This window comes from Sturnira hondurensis, unplaced genomic scaffold, assembly GCF_014824575.4.
Source record: "Sturnira hondurensis isolate 20B ecotype Veracruz unplaced genomic scaffold, ASM1482457v3 Scaffold0025325, whole genome shotgun sequence".
In the NCBI taxonomy this organism is placed as follows: Eukaryota; Metazoa; Chordata; class Mammalia; order Chiroptera; family Phyllostomidae; genus Sturnira; species Sturnira hondurensis.
The window spans coordinates 5,040-21,067 of NW_028097956.1; the positions used below are offsets into that span (position 1 = coordinate 5,040).

The following is a 16,028-nucleotide window of genomic DNA, read 5'->3' on the forward strand; positions in this document are numbered from 1 at the left end:
GGTTTGCCCTTTAACCTGAGAACATCTACACATATCACATCCTTAGAGGGCATGTGACTCAGAACCAGCATCCCCCGTGGAGAAAGGGACAGGGAACCTTCCTTCCCTCCCCCCAGGGGACAGCCCTGCTTGGGTTGGGGCAGCTGCACCACCACATCGAGCCAAAGCACAATCCTGCCCATACGTTTCCTTGGAGGTCAGATAGGTTTGGGAAGACTGCGTGTGCGTGCCAGGCCCTCCGGAGGGGTACCTGCCAGGGGGGTGCCACCAGCTCTCTGGAGCTGGAGGTCGGGGAGGCAGCAGGGAGGGGTGGCTGTGCCTGGTGTGGCTGCACAGGGAACAGAGGTGTCTCCTGCCCTCCCACCACCTCCTGGTTTCCAGGCCAGCAGGGTGCCTGGCTGTGGACCCAGCTTCCCGTGCCTGTCTACTAAGGTTTGTCTATTTCTCAGACCCGCTGTCACTCCCCCCAGAGGGACCACCCCGCCTGAAGAAACCCTCCCCTCCAACCCATCTATTCAGTTGCCACGTACTTCCTTCACACCACTTACCACCATCTGAACCTATGATTTGTGCTCGCTTTTGTTTCTGCTTGGAGAAACATAAACTGCCCTGGCTGGTGTGGCTCAGGGAATTGAGCAAACTAAAGGGTCGCCAGTTCGATTCCCAGTCAGGGCACTTGCCTGGGTTGTGAGCCAGGTCCCCAGTGGGGGGTGTCTGAAAGGCAACCACACACTGATGGTTTTTTCCCTTTCTTTTCCCTCACTTCCCCTCTCTAAAAATAAATATATTTTAAAAGATTTTATTTATTTATTTTTAGAGAATGGAAGGGAGGGAGAAAGAGATGAACATCAACATCGGGTTGCTTCTTGCATGCCCTCAAATGGGGGACCTGACCTGCAACCCAGGCACGTGCCCTGACTGGGAATTAAACCCCAGTGACCTTTTGGTTCACAGGCTGGCACTCAATCCACTGAGCCACACCAGCCAGGGCTAAAAATAAATATTTTTTTTTAAAAAGAGGAAAAGTGTTCTTCAAAAAAAAAAGGAAGAAAACTATAAACTCCATGAATGGAGGGGCATCACCTGCCTTGTTCATTGCTGTGTCCCCGACTCTGGGCTGTGATGGTGCTGTGTGCCTAGGTGAGCGAGCACCCACCGGGCACCGAGCGGAGTGCGGTGTGTGCACAGCGGTGTGTGCACAGCGGTGTGCATGGAAGCGTACGAGCTTGGAGACGGTGCGGGAAACATCGCGAGGTTTCCAGCGCAGTGCCATTAGTGTGGTGTTACCACACACACGCCCTGACGCGTGTTGTAACAAACGCACAGATCGCATCCTCACGCAAAGTGAATGGAGGGAGGAAGGAGGGACAGTGGCGGTGCCGGGAGGGAGGCTTGAAGAACAGATGACAGGATGACATACACAGAGGAATTCGGCCAACTCCATTCTCTGCCTCGAGGACAGAATAAATGGACAGGGAAATGGTGCAGGATGGTGGGCAGTGTGAGAACAGACTGCAATTTCATGTCCCCAGGGTGACATGGGGTCCCTGTCCCCTCCTCTGACCTGGGAGGCCCGTGGCAGCCTGTGGCAGAATGGCGTGCAGTGGCTGACTCTGCCCAGCTCGCTGGAGCCCAGGGGCCACTGCCCTGGGGCAGCCACCCCCGGGGTGCTCTGTGGAACCCTCGGAATGGAGCCCCGCCCTCCCCAAGGCACAGAATGCCCCCAGTGACTCAGCCCAGCCCCCAGAGTCACCCAAGCCATGCATGTCTCCCCACCCAGGGCCACGACCCCGAGGAGCAGAGGAAAGCCTTCCTGAGGGGCTCTCAGGTCCTGACCCACAGGGCATCACGGGTGGCTTTGCACCACCGGATCTGGGAGGACTGTCACACATGCAGGCAACACCGGAACTGATGGAGGACAGGATGGGAGGGGGTCAGGCTGGGGCCAAAGTGCACCATCACCCACCCCCTCGCACCAGCTGGGCAAGAGCCACCCCCAGGACCCACCTGCTGCCTCCTTCCAGTGGGTCCTGCCCCTCCTGCCTGGGCTACTTCTGTCCATCTCCACTCCACCAGCCAGGTCCGCCTGGCCTTAGGCCCCCAAGCCAAGGTCCTTCCGTGCCTCCGCATCCCTCCCAAGGCGAAGCCATGGGCTTTTAGGCCTCCTCAGCTCCACCTCAGTCCCCCTCACCTATCCGCGTGTCTGTTCCCCAAACTTCCTTTCTTCCTCCACCTTGAGCCCCATTCCTGGTTGGCTGTTTGCAGGGGGCTTGTTCCAACTCCAAGACCTGGCTGCCCCCATCTCCAGCCTTCCCCCCACATGCAGGAAGCCTCTGGTGTCCCCACCGTCGCCCTCTACCCATAGCCTGCACCTCACACCCCTGTACCCCCTGGTACCCAGCCCTGTGTTCGGTCCCCCGTGTCCCCGAGTCTCCCGGTCCTCCGCACCTCCACTTCTTCGCACCTCCCCATCCCCTGTGCATCTCTGACCCGTCCCCCCAGCCCCGGGTCCCCGCACCTCCCCATGTTGCCTCCCCACCCCCAGCCTCGCGCCCGTCCGGCGTCTGCGGCCCTTCGCATCCCCTTGTCCCCTTGTCCCCTATCCTTCACACCTCCTCACACCCTCCAGTCCCTGTGCCGCCGTCCGCTCTCATTCCATCCGGACACCAGCGCCCCCGCGCTGCGCAGGCCGGCGCGCCCAGGTGGATGCGCGCGCGTTGCGTGGAGACAGGCGCCGGGCACACCCTAGCACGCCGGCCCGCCTCCCCCGCCGCGGATTGGCTTCCCGCGGGCTGGCGGGACCCGATTGGCTCGCACCGCGCGCAGGCCGGGTCCGTTTCACGGTGGGTAGCACCGCATCGTGGATGCTGCTCAGTCCCGCCGCGGCCCCCAGGAGCTTGGAGCCCCAGCGGCCGGGCGGGGCTGGGCGGGGGCACCGCCTGAGCCGCTCCGCCGCCCACCCCAGGCCTGCGGCCAAGGACACCCTGGGGTCGCGGCCGCAGCCACAGGCTGCGGGCGGCGGACAAAGGGCCATGCAGGGCCGAGCGATGAGGTGCGGAGCGCGCGGGAGCCGCTGAGCGCGGCCCGGGCGGGCGGGACCGGCCGCGATGCCTTGGTTCCCGGTGAAGAAGATCCGCAAGCAGATAAAGCTGCTACTCCTGCTGGTGCTGCTCACCTGCGCCGCGTGGCTCACGTACGTGCACCTGAGCCTGGTGCGCCAGGGCCGCGCGCTGCGCCAGCGGCTGGGCTACGGGAGAGGTACGGGAGGGGTCGCGCGCCCCGGGGAGGGGGGCGGTGAGGGCCCTGAGCAGGGCCGGTCGGAGCCCTCCCGGCGCCCGACGTGGGCCAGACCCACCCGCAGCCTTCGTCCGCCCTTCCCAGAGCGGCTGGATTGGGGCAGGGGGACGAGATTTGGCTCGTCTCGGACGCCCAGTGACGTCATCAGTGGCGAGCGCGACCCTCTTGGGGAACGAACGGGAACCTAGGCGGACTGGGCTTTGGCCTGGGCCCGGCAGTGACATAGTTAACAGGGATCTCCCCCGGGCGCGCTGGGAGTTCCAGAAGCGAAGCCCAGCTGCTGCTTCCACCGCTGGTCTGTGTACTTAGCAGAGCCGCGGGGTCCCCATCTGCTGAGGGGGTGCAGAGAGCCGCTGGAAGGCGTCCCGGAGGGTGCGCCCTAGGTGCACCTGTGACCCGGGCCGTGTGAGGGGGAAGACTTGGTGGTGGAGCCATCCCGGGGTGAACTCGTGCAGGCTGCTGGAACTGACCCTCTAGTGGGGACAGACAGCGCACCCGGAAAACACATCAGGCCCTGGTGAGCTCTGTGGGCTAGCCAGGGGAGGGGAAGGCCTCTGGGAGGTGGTGACCTTTGACACAACCTTTGGGGGAAGGGCACCCCAACAGCAGGAACAGCATGAAAACCCGAGTGCTACGAGGAGGGAATAGGGGGGAGGGAACCTCCTCAGGCGGAAACATCCCAGCCAGGCTGCCCCGACGCTTCTCCAGGAAGTGGGTGTCCTTGGGGGGGGTAGCGGTGAGAGTCAGAACAATGACTTTGACTCGCCGCATCTGGGGCCGTCCACTGAGGGGTCCAGACCTCCCCGTCAAGTCCCATTCCCTCCCCACTTACCAAAGCCCCTCCACGTCCCTGTGGTGTGCCCAACACCTGACTCCATGGACCCCAGGCCAGGGATCTGGGCTTGTCGCCGCCCCCACCCCCCAAGCCACGCACCTCACAAACACCACACCATCAAGAGGCCTCCAGCAAGGCTCAGCCCCTGAAAGGAGCAGCCTCCCCCCACCCTGCCATCTATCAGCGAATAAGGCAGGACCCCAGAGCACCCAACACCAGGCCCCTGCTCACACAGCTGTGTGGTTTTCGGAGCAGCCACAGTCCTGCCCAACCTGACTTCCGGAGCAGCCAGGGAGCCTAGCTCAGCAAACAGGAGGGGGTGGAGGCGTGGGAACTCCACTTCTGGGACAGCTGAAGCTAGGCAGGAGCTGTTCAGGGTCCTGGAAGACCAAGCCTCACACAGCACCTCCCAGGAGCAGCCCCAGCCCCTGGGCTTCAGCCCCAGGTCCTAGCAGGGCAGGGGCTGCACGTCCCCGAGGCCGGCCTGACTGTGGGTCAGTGCTGCCTTCGCCTCTAGCAGGGAGGCCACGGTGGAGAGGGGCAGCACTCACCGCCTTCCCAGTGTCCTGCATCCGGTGCTGTCAGAGGTTCCCCGGGGAGGGGAGGTGGGAGGCACCTCACTGTGCCAGGGCGAGCCCTGCAGGGACATGTGGCAGGGACCACATGTCCTGGGCTGGGACGCTACTCCCGAAGGTTCCCAAGGGATGGGGATGGATGTCAAAGCCCAGGCTTGGCCCTGGAACAGAGCGGGCATCTGGGTTGGGTGTCCCTGGGAGGGGGTCCTGGAGGGCAGAGGTGGGGTGCAGTGCAGCCTCCCCTCAGAGACCTAGATCCTGGGTTTGGGCCTCCAGCAGTGGGGGATGTTCAGGAAGGAGGTCTGGGCGCCGGGGACCCAAAGGTGGTCAGCCCCGGGCTAGGGGGGTGGGGTCACCACAGACAAACCTGGGACGAGTTCTGAGGGACAGCCTCCCTGCCGGACCACCTTGGCCTCAGATCCCCGGTAGCCAGAGCAGCGTGCCTGTCCCTCCTCTGCCGGGTGGGTGCCTGGGCTCCTTTGGCCCCTGACCCCCACCTCAAGGGCAGCAGGTGGTGCAGCTGCAGCGAGGGTGGCTTAGCCTCAGGACGACCCTTAGTGCTCGGTTCTGGAAAGGGAGGCAGGCACCAGGCACCCAGCACACGGGAGGAGAGCTGGGAGCACAGAGCAGTCCGGGGGGTGGGGGTTGTCCTGGGGGTGGAGCCCCTGGGGAGGCTAGCCAGATGGGGGGCGTGCACATGTACACTAGCGTGTGCATGCACATTAATTCTGCTCTGCTTCCTCACACCTGCCAGGGGCTGGGAGAGCCAGGTAGAGGGCTCCAGGCCACTGCAGTGGGACATGGGAGAAGGACCAGCACCTGTCCCGCTGAAGGGCAGGATGCCTGGTATCGTGGGGGAGCCAAGGGAGGAGGGGCCTCAGCAGGCGACACTGGCCCTCCTGCCCCGGTCCAGCCACGTGGGATGGCGGTGCCTGGCCCCAGCAGCAGGGCCAGCGGCCTGGGAGAGAGCCTGGGCCCTGGCCACACCCACGCGCCCCCCACAGACAGTGAGAAGCTGACCAGTGTGACAGACGGCCGGGGCGTCCAGGGGGCACTGTCCACGCAAAGGGCAGAAGACTCCAGCGAGAGCCGTGAGGAGGAGCAGGCGGTGAGCAGGGCCGTGGGAGAGGCCCCTGTGTCCTACTCACGGGGCCCCTGAGTCTGTTCGTGTGGGCCGTGAGCGTGGAGGGCTCAGGTGTGGCCCCGCACCGTGCACGGCCCAGACACAGGCAGACGAGGGTCTGGAGGTCCAGTGGGCCTGGGGGCAGGGCCCTCCCTGCCTTCACAGTGCTCAGCTCTGCCCCGTGTGCTTCCTCTCCTGCAGCCTGATGGCCCAGGCCCAAACATGCTGCTTCCTGGGGGGACTGGAAGGCCACCCCCCCTGAACCTCACCCACCGGGCCCCTCCGTGGCGGGAGGAGGTGAGCTCTGAGCCTGGGGGGCTGGGGGGGCCGGGGGGGCCGGGGGGGCTGGGTGGAAGGTGAGACGCCGCCTCCCCCCAGTACTTGGGGCAGGCGAACCTGCACGTGTTCGAGGACTGGTGCGGCAGCGCCGTGGGCCACCTGAGGAGGAACCTGCACTTCCCCCTGTTTCCTCATGTGAGTGCCGGGTTGGGTGCGGGGCACAGTGGCCTTCTGGGGTGGGCCCCCGCCCAGGGGGCTGACGTCAGAGTCACTGCCCCAGACGCGCACCACCGTGAGGAAGCTGGCGGTGTCCCCCAAGTGGAAGAACTACGGGCTCCGGATCTTCGGCTTCATCCACCCGGCAAGAGATGGTGTGTGGAGGGGGCCCGGGGGGGCGTGGGGACCTGCTCTGCAGGGCCCACAACTTCCTGAGCCCCTGTCTTATGGCCTAGGAGACGTCCAGTTCTCTGTGGCTTCGGATGACAACTCTGAGTTCTGGCTGAGCCCCAATGAGAGCCCGGCAGGTGCCCAGCTGGTGGCCTTTGTGGGCAAGGTACCCGACCCCAGCCCTGTCCTCCACCCGCCCCTGCCTGTCTTCCCTGGGCTTCCTGTGGCTTTGGGAGCCTGTCTCCTCCAGCCTCCTCCAGCTCCTCAGAACCGGGCGGGATGGGCCGGTACCCCCACAGAGAGGGTGAGCCCCCACCTGTGTCACACCCCAGACTGGCTCCGAATGGACAGCACCTGGAGAGTTCACCAAATTCAGCTCCCAGGTGTCCAAGCCCAGACGGTGAGTGACGGGAGCATGTGCGTACACGTGCGCACGCATGAGGGGACTCCCTAGGGACAGGTCCCGAGCCCCCCACCTCCTCCGGGGTTCTGGGGGTGGGGCAGGGCACGTCCCCTCGACTCCTTGTGTCCCCAGGCTCATGGCCTCCCGGAGGTACTACTTCGAGCTGCTGCACAAGCAGGACGACCGAGGCTCGGACCACGTGGAAGTGGGTGTGAGTGCGCCCTGGCCCCCCCTCCAAGCCCTGTCCCCACGGTTCCTACCAAAGGAGAGACAGCTGTGGGCCCTGCCCCAAGGGGCTTCCTTGACATGACAGCTGTCAGCACCGCCGAGAGGCTTCCTGGAGGAGGTGGCCCTTGAATGAGCCTTGAGAGCTGAGACTCGTGGGGTGGTCCAGTGCAGGGAGGGGCTGGGGTGAGGGTGGGTCAGGAGCTGCCCTGAGCAGCAGGGCCTGGACAGCTCAGGCTTCTGCGAGTGAGGCCACGGGGTTTACTCCTCAGGCCACTCAGCAGAGAGAGTCTGGGGGTGCTTGTACAGGGCCGTCAGTCTACGGACGGGAGGTGGGGATGGGAGAGCGGCAGGACAGAGGCCTGGGCCCAGCTGAGTGCGGGCTGGTGACCATGGTGGGCGAGGGGACCCTCAGCCCAGCTCTGGGATGCCCCCGGTATCTGGTGTGTGTGGTATGTCACCTTGCTTGGCGGAGGGTCCAGGCCGGGATGCAGGTTTGGGGTGAACTTAGAGGGCCCAGGATGAATGGGGAAGGGAAGAGGGCCTGGGACAGCCCTTGGGACCCCCGACTTGAGAGGGGTGGAGAGGGACAGCCTCTGCAAAGGAGTTTGGGGAGCAGCTGCGGAAGTGAGGGGTGTGGGGGAGACGGGGGCTCTGGCCCTCGGAGGGCCAGCATGGCCTCCAGGACCGCAGTGGACTGCAGGCTGGGGTGGGGGCAGGTGAGGGGGCACACTCAGGATGTCAGGAGAGGCCCAGGGTGCCCTCACCTACCAGCAGGGCCCCCAGCCTTCTGGGCCTCCCCCCCCCCCATTTCCTGCATCCCCTTCCCAGGACCCCTGGGAGTTTCCTGCATCCTTGAAGGGCTGCTCCGGACGCATTCCCCCACTGTCTGGTCAGCGAAGACCCACAGTTCCCTGTCCCCGCCATGTTCCCACCCCACCCCACCCTCTGGCCCTGACCACCCCCTCCACCCTGCAGTGGCGAGCCTTCCTGCCCGGCCTGAAGTTCGAGATCATAGGCTCCGCGCACCTCTCCCTGTACACAGGTGCGGGGCTGGTGCCTCTCAGGGTGGGAGGGGGGGACGCGGCCTCTGCAGGGTGGCCTCCAGGTGTGGGCCAGGAGCGGGTAGGGGCGTTCCAGGCAGCGTACACACCCTTCCTTCCCTAGAGGAGTCAGCCCTGAAGATGGACCACGTGGCCCATGTCCCACAGTCCCCAGCCAGCCATGTGGGGGGGCGCCCGCCGCAGGAGGAGCCCAGAGCCGACATGCTGAGGCCAGACCCCCGAGACACCTTCTTCCTCAGTGAGAGGGGCCCGCGGGGTGGGAGGCCGGCAGGGACTCTGGGCTGCTGGGCTGAGACCAACCCTCTTGCAGCTCCTCGGGTGGAGCCTTCGAGCCTGGAGAATGTGCTGGAGCCCTGCGCCTACGCACCCACCTACGTGGTCAAGGACTTTCCTATCGCGAGATACCAGGGACTACAGTTTGTAAGTGCCTCTGGCCAAGACGGTCCGGGTCCCTCCCCACCGGGGTCCCCGGAGCGCCCCCAGCCCTGCCCTGAGCCCTCTGTGCCACCCCAGGTGTACCTGTCCTTCGTTTATCCCAATGACCATACGCGCCTCACTCACATGGAGACAGAGAACAAGTGCTTCTACCGAGAATCGCCACTGTATCTGGAAAGGTGGGCGGGGTAGCGCCCGGGCAGGGGGCGGGGCCTCTGCGTGCTGGTCTCTGATGCTGCGCACTCCTAGGTTCGGGTTCTATAAATATATGAAGATGGACCAGGAGGAGGAGGGGGAGGAAGATGAGCAGGTGCAGCGCCGAGCCTTCCTCTTCCTCAACCCAGACGGTGAGTGCCGCCCCGCCCCCAGCGCCCCTGGCTGGCTCCTGCCTGGGCAGATCGGGCAGAACCGCGCTCTCTGCAGATTTCCTGGATGAAGACGACGACGGGGAGCTGCTGGACAGTCTGGAGCCCACGGAGGCAGGCCCGACGCGGAGCCGCCGCCACCTGCCCGCTGCCAGAGCCCCCACGGAGGCTGGAGCCACCCCCACCCCGCCCACACCGCCCCGCCCAGCGCACCAGCGGATCCCTGGGAGCTCCCGGGTGCTGAGCTGGGCCGCCAGGGCCGCCCCGCCACTGCCCCTCCTCCTGGGCCGCGCCCCGCCGCCCCGAGGTGCCGTGGCTGCTCCGCAGCCCCCAAAGGTCTATGTGACTCGGGTGCGGCCTGGCCTGCGGGCCCCCCCTCGGGCCCTGGAACCACTCAGCCCAGGCGGCCCACCGTGGCCGCCTTTCCCAGGGGTCTTCCTGCGCCCGAGACCTCTGCCCAGGGTGCAGCTGCGCGCGCCCCCACGCCCGCCCCGTTCTCGAGGCTATAGGACCGGGGGCTCCCAGGCCACAGAGCCGAGGCCCCGCTCCCAGGCGCAGGCCACCCAGGGGAGCCGGGAGGACCCGGCACGGCCGCTAGGACACGCAGCGCCCACGGAGAACTTAAACACGTCATCTGAAACGCAGCCTGTGACCTCCTTCCTGAGTTTGTCCCAGGCATCCAGGCCTCAGCTGCCTGGCGGGGAGGAGGAGGAAGGGGATGACGCGGCTCCTGGTGAGGAGGGTGCCTCGGAGGACAGCGAGGAGGCCGCGGGCCCCGCGCTCGGCCGCTGGCGTGAGGATGCCATCAACTGGCAGCGCACTTTCAGTGTGGGCGCAGTGGACTTCGAGCTGCTGCGTTCGGACTGGAACGACCTGCGCTGCAACGTTTCTGGGAACCTGCAGCTGCCGGAGGCAGAGGCTGTGGACGTGGTCGCGCAGTACATGGAGCGGCTGAACGCGCGCCATGGCGGGTATGGGGGAGGGGGAATGGAAACCCTGCCTCCTTCGGACCGCAGGGAGGTGTCCTCTCCTCCCTGGACCGTGACTACCTAGTGCCCTCCGATGTTGGGAACCTCACCCCCGCTCCCTGTCAGGAGGGGAGCCAGCCCTATCATGTACCTCCAAACCCCAGCCTGTCCCTTGCACCTGGGTCCGGAAATGCCTCTAAGCCACCCAGGCCTCTTCTCCACCCGAGGTCAGGCTGAGAGCCCCTGGGCCCCTCTGCCAGCAAAGCCTCGCTGGGCCTCCCAGCAGGGTCTCCAGGGAAGCATGCAGGTCTCCTGCCTCTCTGCCCTCTGGGGTCACCCCCACTCTCCAGGAGCCCCAGTCTGGACTCGAGGGAGGTGCTGGGGGTTCGAAGAGCTGTGCTGTGCCTTGAAGGGGGTCAGAACCAGGTCGTGGGGACGACAGTCAGGGGGCTGTTTCCTTGCCTTGTGATGCAACACTGAGCAGGGGCGTTTGACCTGTTTGGGCTGAGGGTGGCCATGTTGCTGCTGCGGAGGAGAGTGGATGAGCCGGGAGCCCATGGGGCCCATGACTGCTGGGCTGATGTGACCTTGGCAGTGATGGGCCAGCCTGGCCTCTGGGGATCGGGGAGGTTTGGGTCTAGAGGCTGAGGGGACGAGCTTGCCCTAGGTTTTGTGCTTGAGTGCCCCAGGGCACACAGGGTCTGCTCAGCAGATTGGTCGTGGCTGTGGCCCCAAGACGAGTGCAGGCAGACCCAGGGCATTTGGGGCAGAAAGTACCTGGCTTTGGGGAGAGTGTGTTGGGCATGGCAGGGGTGGAAGTGGGGCATCTGGACCCCTGGGAAGTCAGCCAGGCTCCCAGTGTGGGGCAAGGGCAGGCCAGCGGGAAGGAAGCCGGGCCTTCGTCAAGGTTAGGGTCCTATTTTCCCAGGAGGAGGAGAAGCCTCTGGGTCCTTTGTGGGGGGAGTGAGCAGGGAGGGACCAGAGGTCAGCTCAGCGCCCCCCACCCCGGGGCCTCTTCCCCAGAGACCAGGGTAGCCCCTGGGTTAGTGCCAGGGGTGGCTGACAGAGGCTGGAGGGGCCATGCAGGGCCTGGGAGGAGCTGGGAGGAAGGGGACAAACACACCAGAAGGACGCCCCAGGGGAAGAGGAATGTGCCCATGTAGTGTGAGGGGACACTGAAGGGCACCAAGGTAGAGACTGCTGATGCCCCTAAAGGGCTGCTTTAGACCTTGAAGCCTCCTCCTGTGTGAAGTGGGTAACGCTGAGTGGTTCTGGGCCTGCCTAAAGGGTCACAGTGGAGAGATGACCTGAGAGGACCAGCCCAGGTTAGCCCATCGCCTCCCCTTGGGAGCTAGCTGCCCTGAGTGGTGGGGTGCAGCGTGGACCTGCCTTTGGGGAACTCCCCCAGGGTGGGGCAACAGGCAGAGCCTCGTTTCTGGGGCTGGGGGCTGATCTGGTCTCGGTTCCCAGGCGCTACGCACTGCTGCGGATCGTGAACGTGGAGAAGCGCCGGGATTCCGCACGTGGGAGCCGCTTCCTGCTGGAGCTGGAGGTGCGGGAGCGCGGGGGCGGCCGCCTGCGCCTGTCCGAGTATGTCTTCCTGCGCCTGCCAGGCGCCCGCGCTGCAGACGGGGACGGAGAGAGCCCGGAGCCCGCGCCCGCTGCTTCTGCACGCCCGGACGGCCACCCGGAGCTCTGCCGGCCGTTGCGCCTGGTCTGGCGCCAGGACGTCATGGTTCACTTCATCGTGCCAGGTGCGGGTGTGCCGCGGGGGCCTCAGGTGGGGCAGGGATGGTCTAGGAGGACTTGTGGGGGGCCGCGTGGGGGGGTCAGACGGACTCAGTGGCCCCATCCTCCAGTGAAGAACCAGGCCCGCTGGGTGGCACAGTTCCTGGCGGACATGGCCGCGCTGCACGCACGCACCGGGGACTCGCACTTCAGCGTGGTCCTGGTGGACTTCGAGAGCGACGACATGGATGTGGAGCGGGCCCTGCGCACTGCGCGGCTGCCCAGGTAACGGCGCGCCCCCAACACCAGTGGTGGGTGGGTACCCAGCGCATCTTTCCTCCTGGGGAGACGGGTTCTCCTGCGCCAGAGCCCTCACCTGTCACGCCCACCCCCCAGCTACCAGTACCTGCGGCGGGCCGGGAACTTTGAGCGGTCAGCGGGGCTGCAGGCGGGAGTGGACGCCATAGAGGTAGGTGGGCAGGGTGCGGGCAGCAAGGTCGGGACTCGTTCTGAGGGAGGGCAGCTGGCAGACCTCCCCGCTGCTTCCAGGACCCGAGCAGCATCGTTTTCCTCTGCGACCTGCACATCCACTTCCCCCGCAACATCCTGGACGGCATCCGCAAGCACTGTGTGGAGGGCCAGCTGGCCTTTGCCCCTGTGGTCATGCGCCTGGGCTGTGGGAGCTGGCCGGGGGACCCACACGGTAATGCTGGGATGAAATCCGGGCTGCCTGGGACCTCTCCCTTCCCTTGAGGGTGCTCTGGGCCCCATCAATGCCCCTGTGATGCCCTGTAGTACCCAGGACCCCCCTGCCCGTGGTACCCAGATCCTCCCTCCAGTACCGAGTCCTGTTCAGGGCTCCTAGGTTAGGACCCACACGGAAGGGTGACCCTGGGAGCCCCGTGCTGAGTGAGGGGACCTGCCCCATCAGGAGAAGGGGAAATCTCCTGGGACCAAGGTCTGAAAGCCCCTCCCCCCGCCTGCCGCCCAGGGTACTGGGAGGTGAACGGCTTTGGCCTGTTCGGGATTTACAAGTCGGACTTCGACCGCATTGGGGGCATGAACACTGAGGAGTTCCGGGACCGGTGGGGCGGCGAGGACTGGGAACTGCTGGACAGGTGACCCCCCCCCACCGTTGCGCGGACAGCCCCCCCACCCAGGACCTGCTGGCCTGGAGCAACCAGCGGCCCCACCCCCAGGCCCTGCAGGGACCACTTCCGCCCAAAGACCCTACAGGCCCAGTGGGCGCCCTTGGGCCCCCACCTGCCCCCGCCCCAGCCCTGACACCTGTCTCCACCCAGGGTCCTGCAGGCGGGGCTGGAGGTGGAGCGGCTGCGCCTGAGGCACTTCTACCACCACTACCACTCCCGGAGGGGCATGTGGGGCACCCGAACCCGGGGCCAGAGGGCCGCCCGCAGGCAGGGGCCTTGAAGAGCTGACGCCGCCCAGTCGTCACTGCCCACCTGAGCACCCTCGGGCGTGGGGGCTCGCCGCAGGGGCCCAGCCCCACCTGTGCCTGTCCCTCAAGGCCCACCCAGGCGGCTGCCCCCCTCCTTGGGGGCCCCTCCCCAGACAGGCAGCCCTGACCCAGGGTCAGGCCCGGGCTTGTCCCCACCCGCTGTGCGACAATTTCTGTGAAATTTTCCTGTAGCGATGACGTTGTTTTCAGGATTTCCAAGAGTTCCGTCTGTTCCGTTTTTTATTCAGAATGAAATGAAATATTTTTTTTAGTTCTGACTGGTCCTCTGCCTCGCTCTTTTGGGAGGACAGAGATGGGCCCCTGTGACAGCCAGGAGGCCCTGCACCTGTGGGTGGCCCTGGGCCCCGCTGCTGCCCCCAACGACCTTCCTGACCTGCAGCTACAGCGGCCATGCTGACCCCGCCCTCCACCCCCAAGTCCAGTGCCCCTGCCCATCCTTTCTCTTTGAACTTCTGTATCGGGCCCTGGAGGGGAAGGGCCCCGGAGGGAGGAACACCGTCCTCACTACTGTGGCCCGTGGAGTCATGTGGCCTTCCCACCCGTGAGCGAAGAGCCTTCGCCACGCACTTAGTCCCCCACCCCCGAAGACTCAAGCGTCAGCCCTGCCCCATCCTCCTCGGGGGTGGGGGCACGCAGCACCCTGGGTGGGGACTGACCTGTGACCAGGTGCAAGATGTGAATCAGTGAGGTGGGACTTTTGCTCACGGACCTGGAAGTTCAAGGACAGCAGGGCACTAAAGAGCATCGGCCCAGAGGCTGGATGATGCCGAGGGCCAGCTCCTCCCGGGCTCAGCCCCAGCTTCAAGCTGGGTTCTGGTTGCGGGAGGGACGCTGTTGGTCCACCTGGTGCTGGGTGCCCGCCTGCATGAGGCACAGGTAGCCGCTGTCACGAGTGCCACAAGCGGTGGCATTTCTGACCTTGCGTCTGAAGGTCACATCCTAAAACCACTGTTCAGCAGGGCAGCACTCCTGGAGGTTCTAGGATGGAACCTACTTCCTTTCTAGAGGCCGCCTGGACTTCTGGGCCCAAGGGCTGTTCCTCTGTCCTCAGAGCCAGCGTCTGACCACGTCCCTGTCTCCCTCTCAGCCCCGCGCCCCTCCTCACGTCCTCTCCGACCCTGGCCCTTGGACAGTCATCTCCCCGTCTCAGTCGACATCCTTTCCTCACTCACGTCCGCAGGGTCCCTTTTGCCATGTGAGGGGGCCGTTGCAGGTTCCAGGGCTTACAGTGCAGACCCTTGCTGCTGTCAGCCTGGGCACCTGCCCAGCTGGGGAGGCGGCCCAGCGGCTCAGCAGCCCAGCGGCCCAGACAGTCCTCTGGAGATTCGCCCGAGTCCTGTCCTTAAGTCAAACCTCCCTCAGGTTTGTAAGCCTATGGACAAAAAGCAGCGGAAAGAATTCTGATAAAAGGAACCAGATAGACACTCCAGTCTGGCCCTGAGAACATTCTAGAGATGTCCCTGCTGGAGAAACGGTGCGGAGGTATTCAGCTCCGGGGCTGCAGCAGCCAGGTGTTCAGAGTCACCTGTGACATTCGGGGCTTCATCGTAAGTCCCACTGGTCCACGTGCGCAAGTGCCCACAGGGCGGAGCACACAGCTGACCCGCCACCTGCCCACTCAGAAGCCCCCAGATGCCCCCAGCTGGTGCTGCCCACTGCTCCCTAAGCATCTAACCCAGACAGGTTGTCCACACTCACAGATGATGCACAGCAAGGAAAGAACTAGCCCTGGGCTTAAGAATCCTTCACACACTGGGGGAGGGGGGAGAGGAGCAGACTTCAATACGTGGTGTTGGGAAAAGTAGACACGTGAGGAAAAAAAAAAGGAAACTGGACCACTTTGTCACACCGCACACAAAACTAATCTGGAAACGGATTAGAGACCGGGAACCGCAGAGTTCCTGGAGCAGACCAGGCGGCAAAGCCTCCAGCTGCACTCTCGGCAGGTCTCTTTCCGCCGGGTCTCCCAGGGCAAGGGGCCGGCACAGCAAACAGTGACACTGCACCCCACTGCACAGTTCGGCAAAGGGCACCGTTGACAAATCAACGGCCTGCTGAACAGGAGAGCACACCTGCCAGTGACGGGCCCTGGAAGGGGTCACCATCCAAAATGCATGAGACACTCACACCACTTGACATCGAAATACCAGACCATCTGATTTAAAAATGGGCAGAGTCCCTGAACAGACATTTCTCCCAAGAGGACATACGGATATCAAATAGGCATTTGAAGAAAATGCTCAACATCACTAATCATCAGAGAAACCCAAGTTAAAATTATAATGAGCCCTGGCTGGTGTGGCTCAGTGGATTGAGTGCCGGCCTGCGAACCAAGGGGTCACCGGTTCGATTCCCAGTCAGGGCACAGGCCTGGGTTGCAGGCCAGGTCCCCAGTAGGGAGCACTCAAGAGGCAACCACACTTTGGTGTTTCTCTCCCTCTCTTTCTCCTTCCCTTCCCCTCTCTCTGAAAATAAATAAATAAATAAAATCTTAAAAAATGAAAAACATCGACTGTTAAGAGATAAGAAAGATGTAAGTAAGACACAGACAGGTAAAACATACCCATCAGAAAAACAATGACCCCAGGAAGCACGAGAACGTTTGGGTGAAATTCCACGTACTCTGGGTCCCACAGGCACCCTAACTATTGCTGCATGGGAACAACCACTGAAGGAGCACCAGGGTGTGCCAGGCACGGAGGACAAAGCTGCACGGGAAGCAGACGAACCCCCTGCCCGTGCAGGGCGAGCAGGTGCAGACAGCGAAGGAAGGCCGGGAGTGCCCGCTGGGCCACCTGGGGGCCAGAAAAGGGAGGACGACATCGAGAACGCGGCGGCGGACAGTGGTCAGAGAAAGCTGAGTC

At 64.4% G+C, this 16,028-nt stretch overlaps 1 protein-coding gene across 3 annotated transcripts; it reads left to right on the top strand.

Moving 5' to 3' along the window:
• Positions 1 to 2,889: 2,889 nt before the first annotated feature.
• Positions 2,890 to 13,421, top strand: B4GALNT4 (beta-1,4-N-acetyl-galactosaminyltransferase 4). 3 transcript variants are annotated; one of them, XM_037039186.1, is made up of 20 exons: positions 2,890 to 3,258; positions 5,712 to 5,815; positions 6,032 to 6,127; positions 6,209 to 6,304; positions 6,390 to 6,480; positions 6,562 to 6,662; positions 6,829 to 6,896; positions 7,032 to 7,110; positions 8,103 to 8,169; positions 8,292 to 8,426; positions 8,499 to 8,608; positions 8,702 to 8,802; positions 8,873 to 8,970; positions 9,047 to 9,959; positions 11,427 to 11,710; positions 11,816 to 11,969; positions 12,081 to 12,153; positions 12,234 to 12,387; positions 12,676 to 12,802; positions 12,986 to 13,421. In XM_037039186.1, the coding sequence occupies exons 1-20, from the start codon at positions 3,108 to 3,110 to the stop codon at positions 13,113 to 13,115; spliced, it is 3,132 nt and encodes a 1,043-aa protein (XP_036895081.1). In that variant the 5' UTR covers positions 2,890 to 3,107; the 3' UTR covers positions 13,116 to 13,421. The 3 variants fall into 3 exon arrangements, with proteins under 3 accessions (XP_036895081.1, XP_036895082.1, XP_036895083.1); XM_037039187.1 differs by having other exon boundaries at positions 8,756 to 8,802; XM_037039188.1 differs by lacking the exons at positions 2,890 to 3,258; positions 5,712 to 5,815; positions 6,032 to 6,127; positions 6,209 to 6,304 and having other exon boundaries at positions 6,419 to 6,480; positions 6,573 to 6,662.
• The last annotated feature ends 2,607 nt before the right edge of the window (positions 13,422 to 16,028 follow it).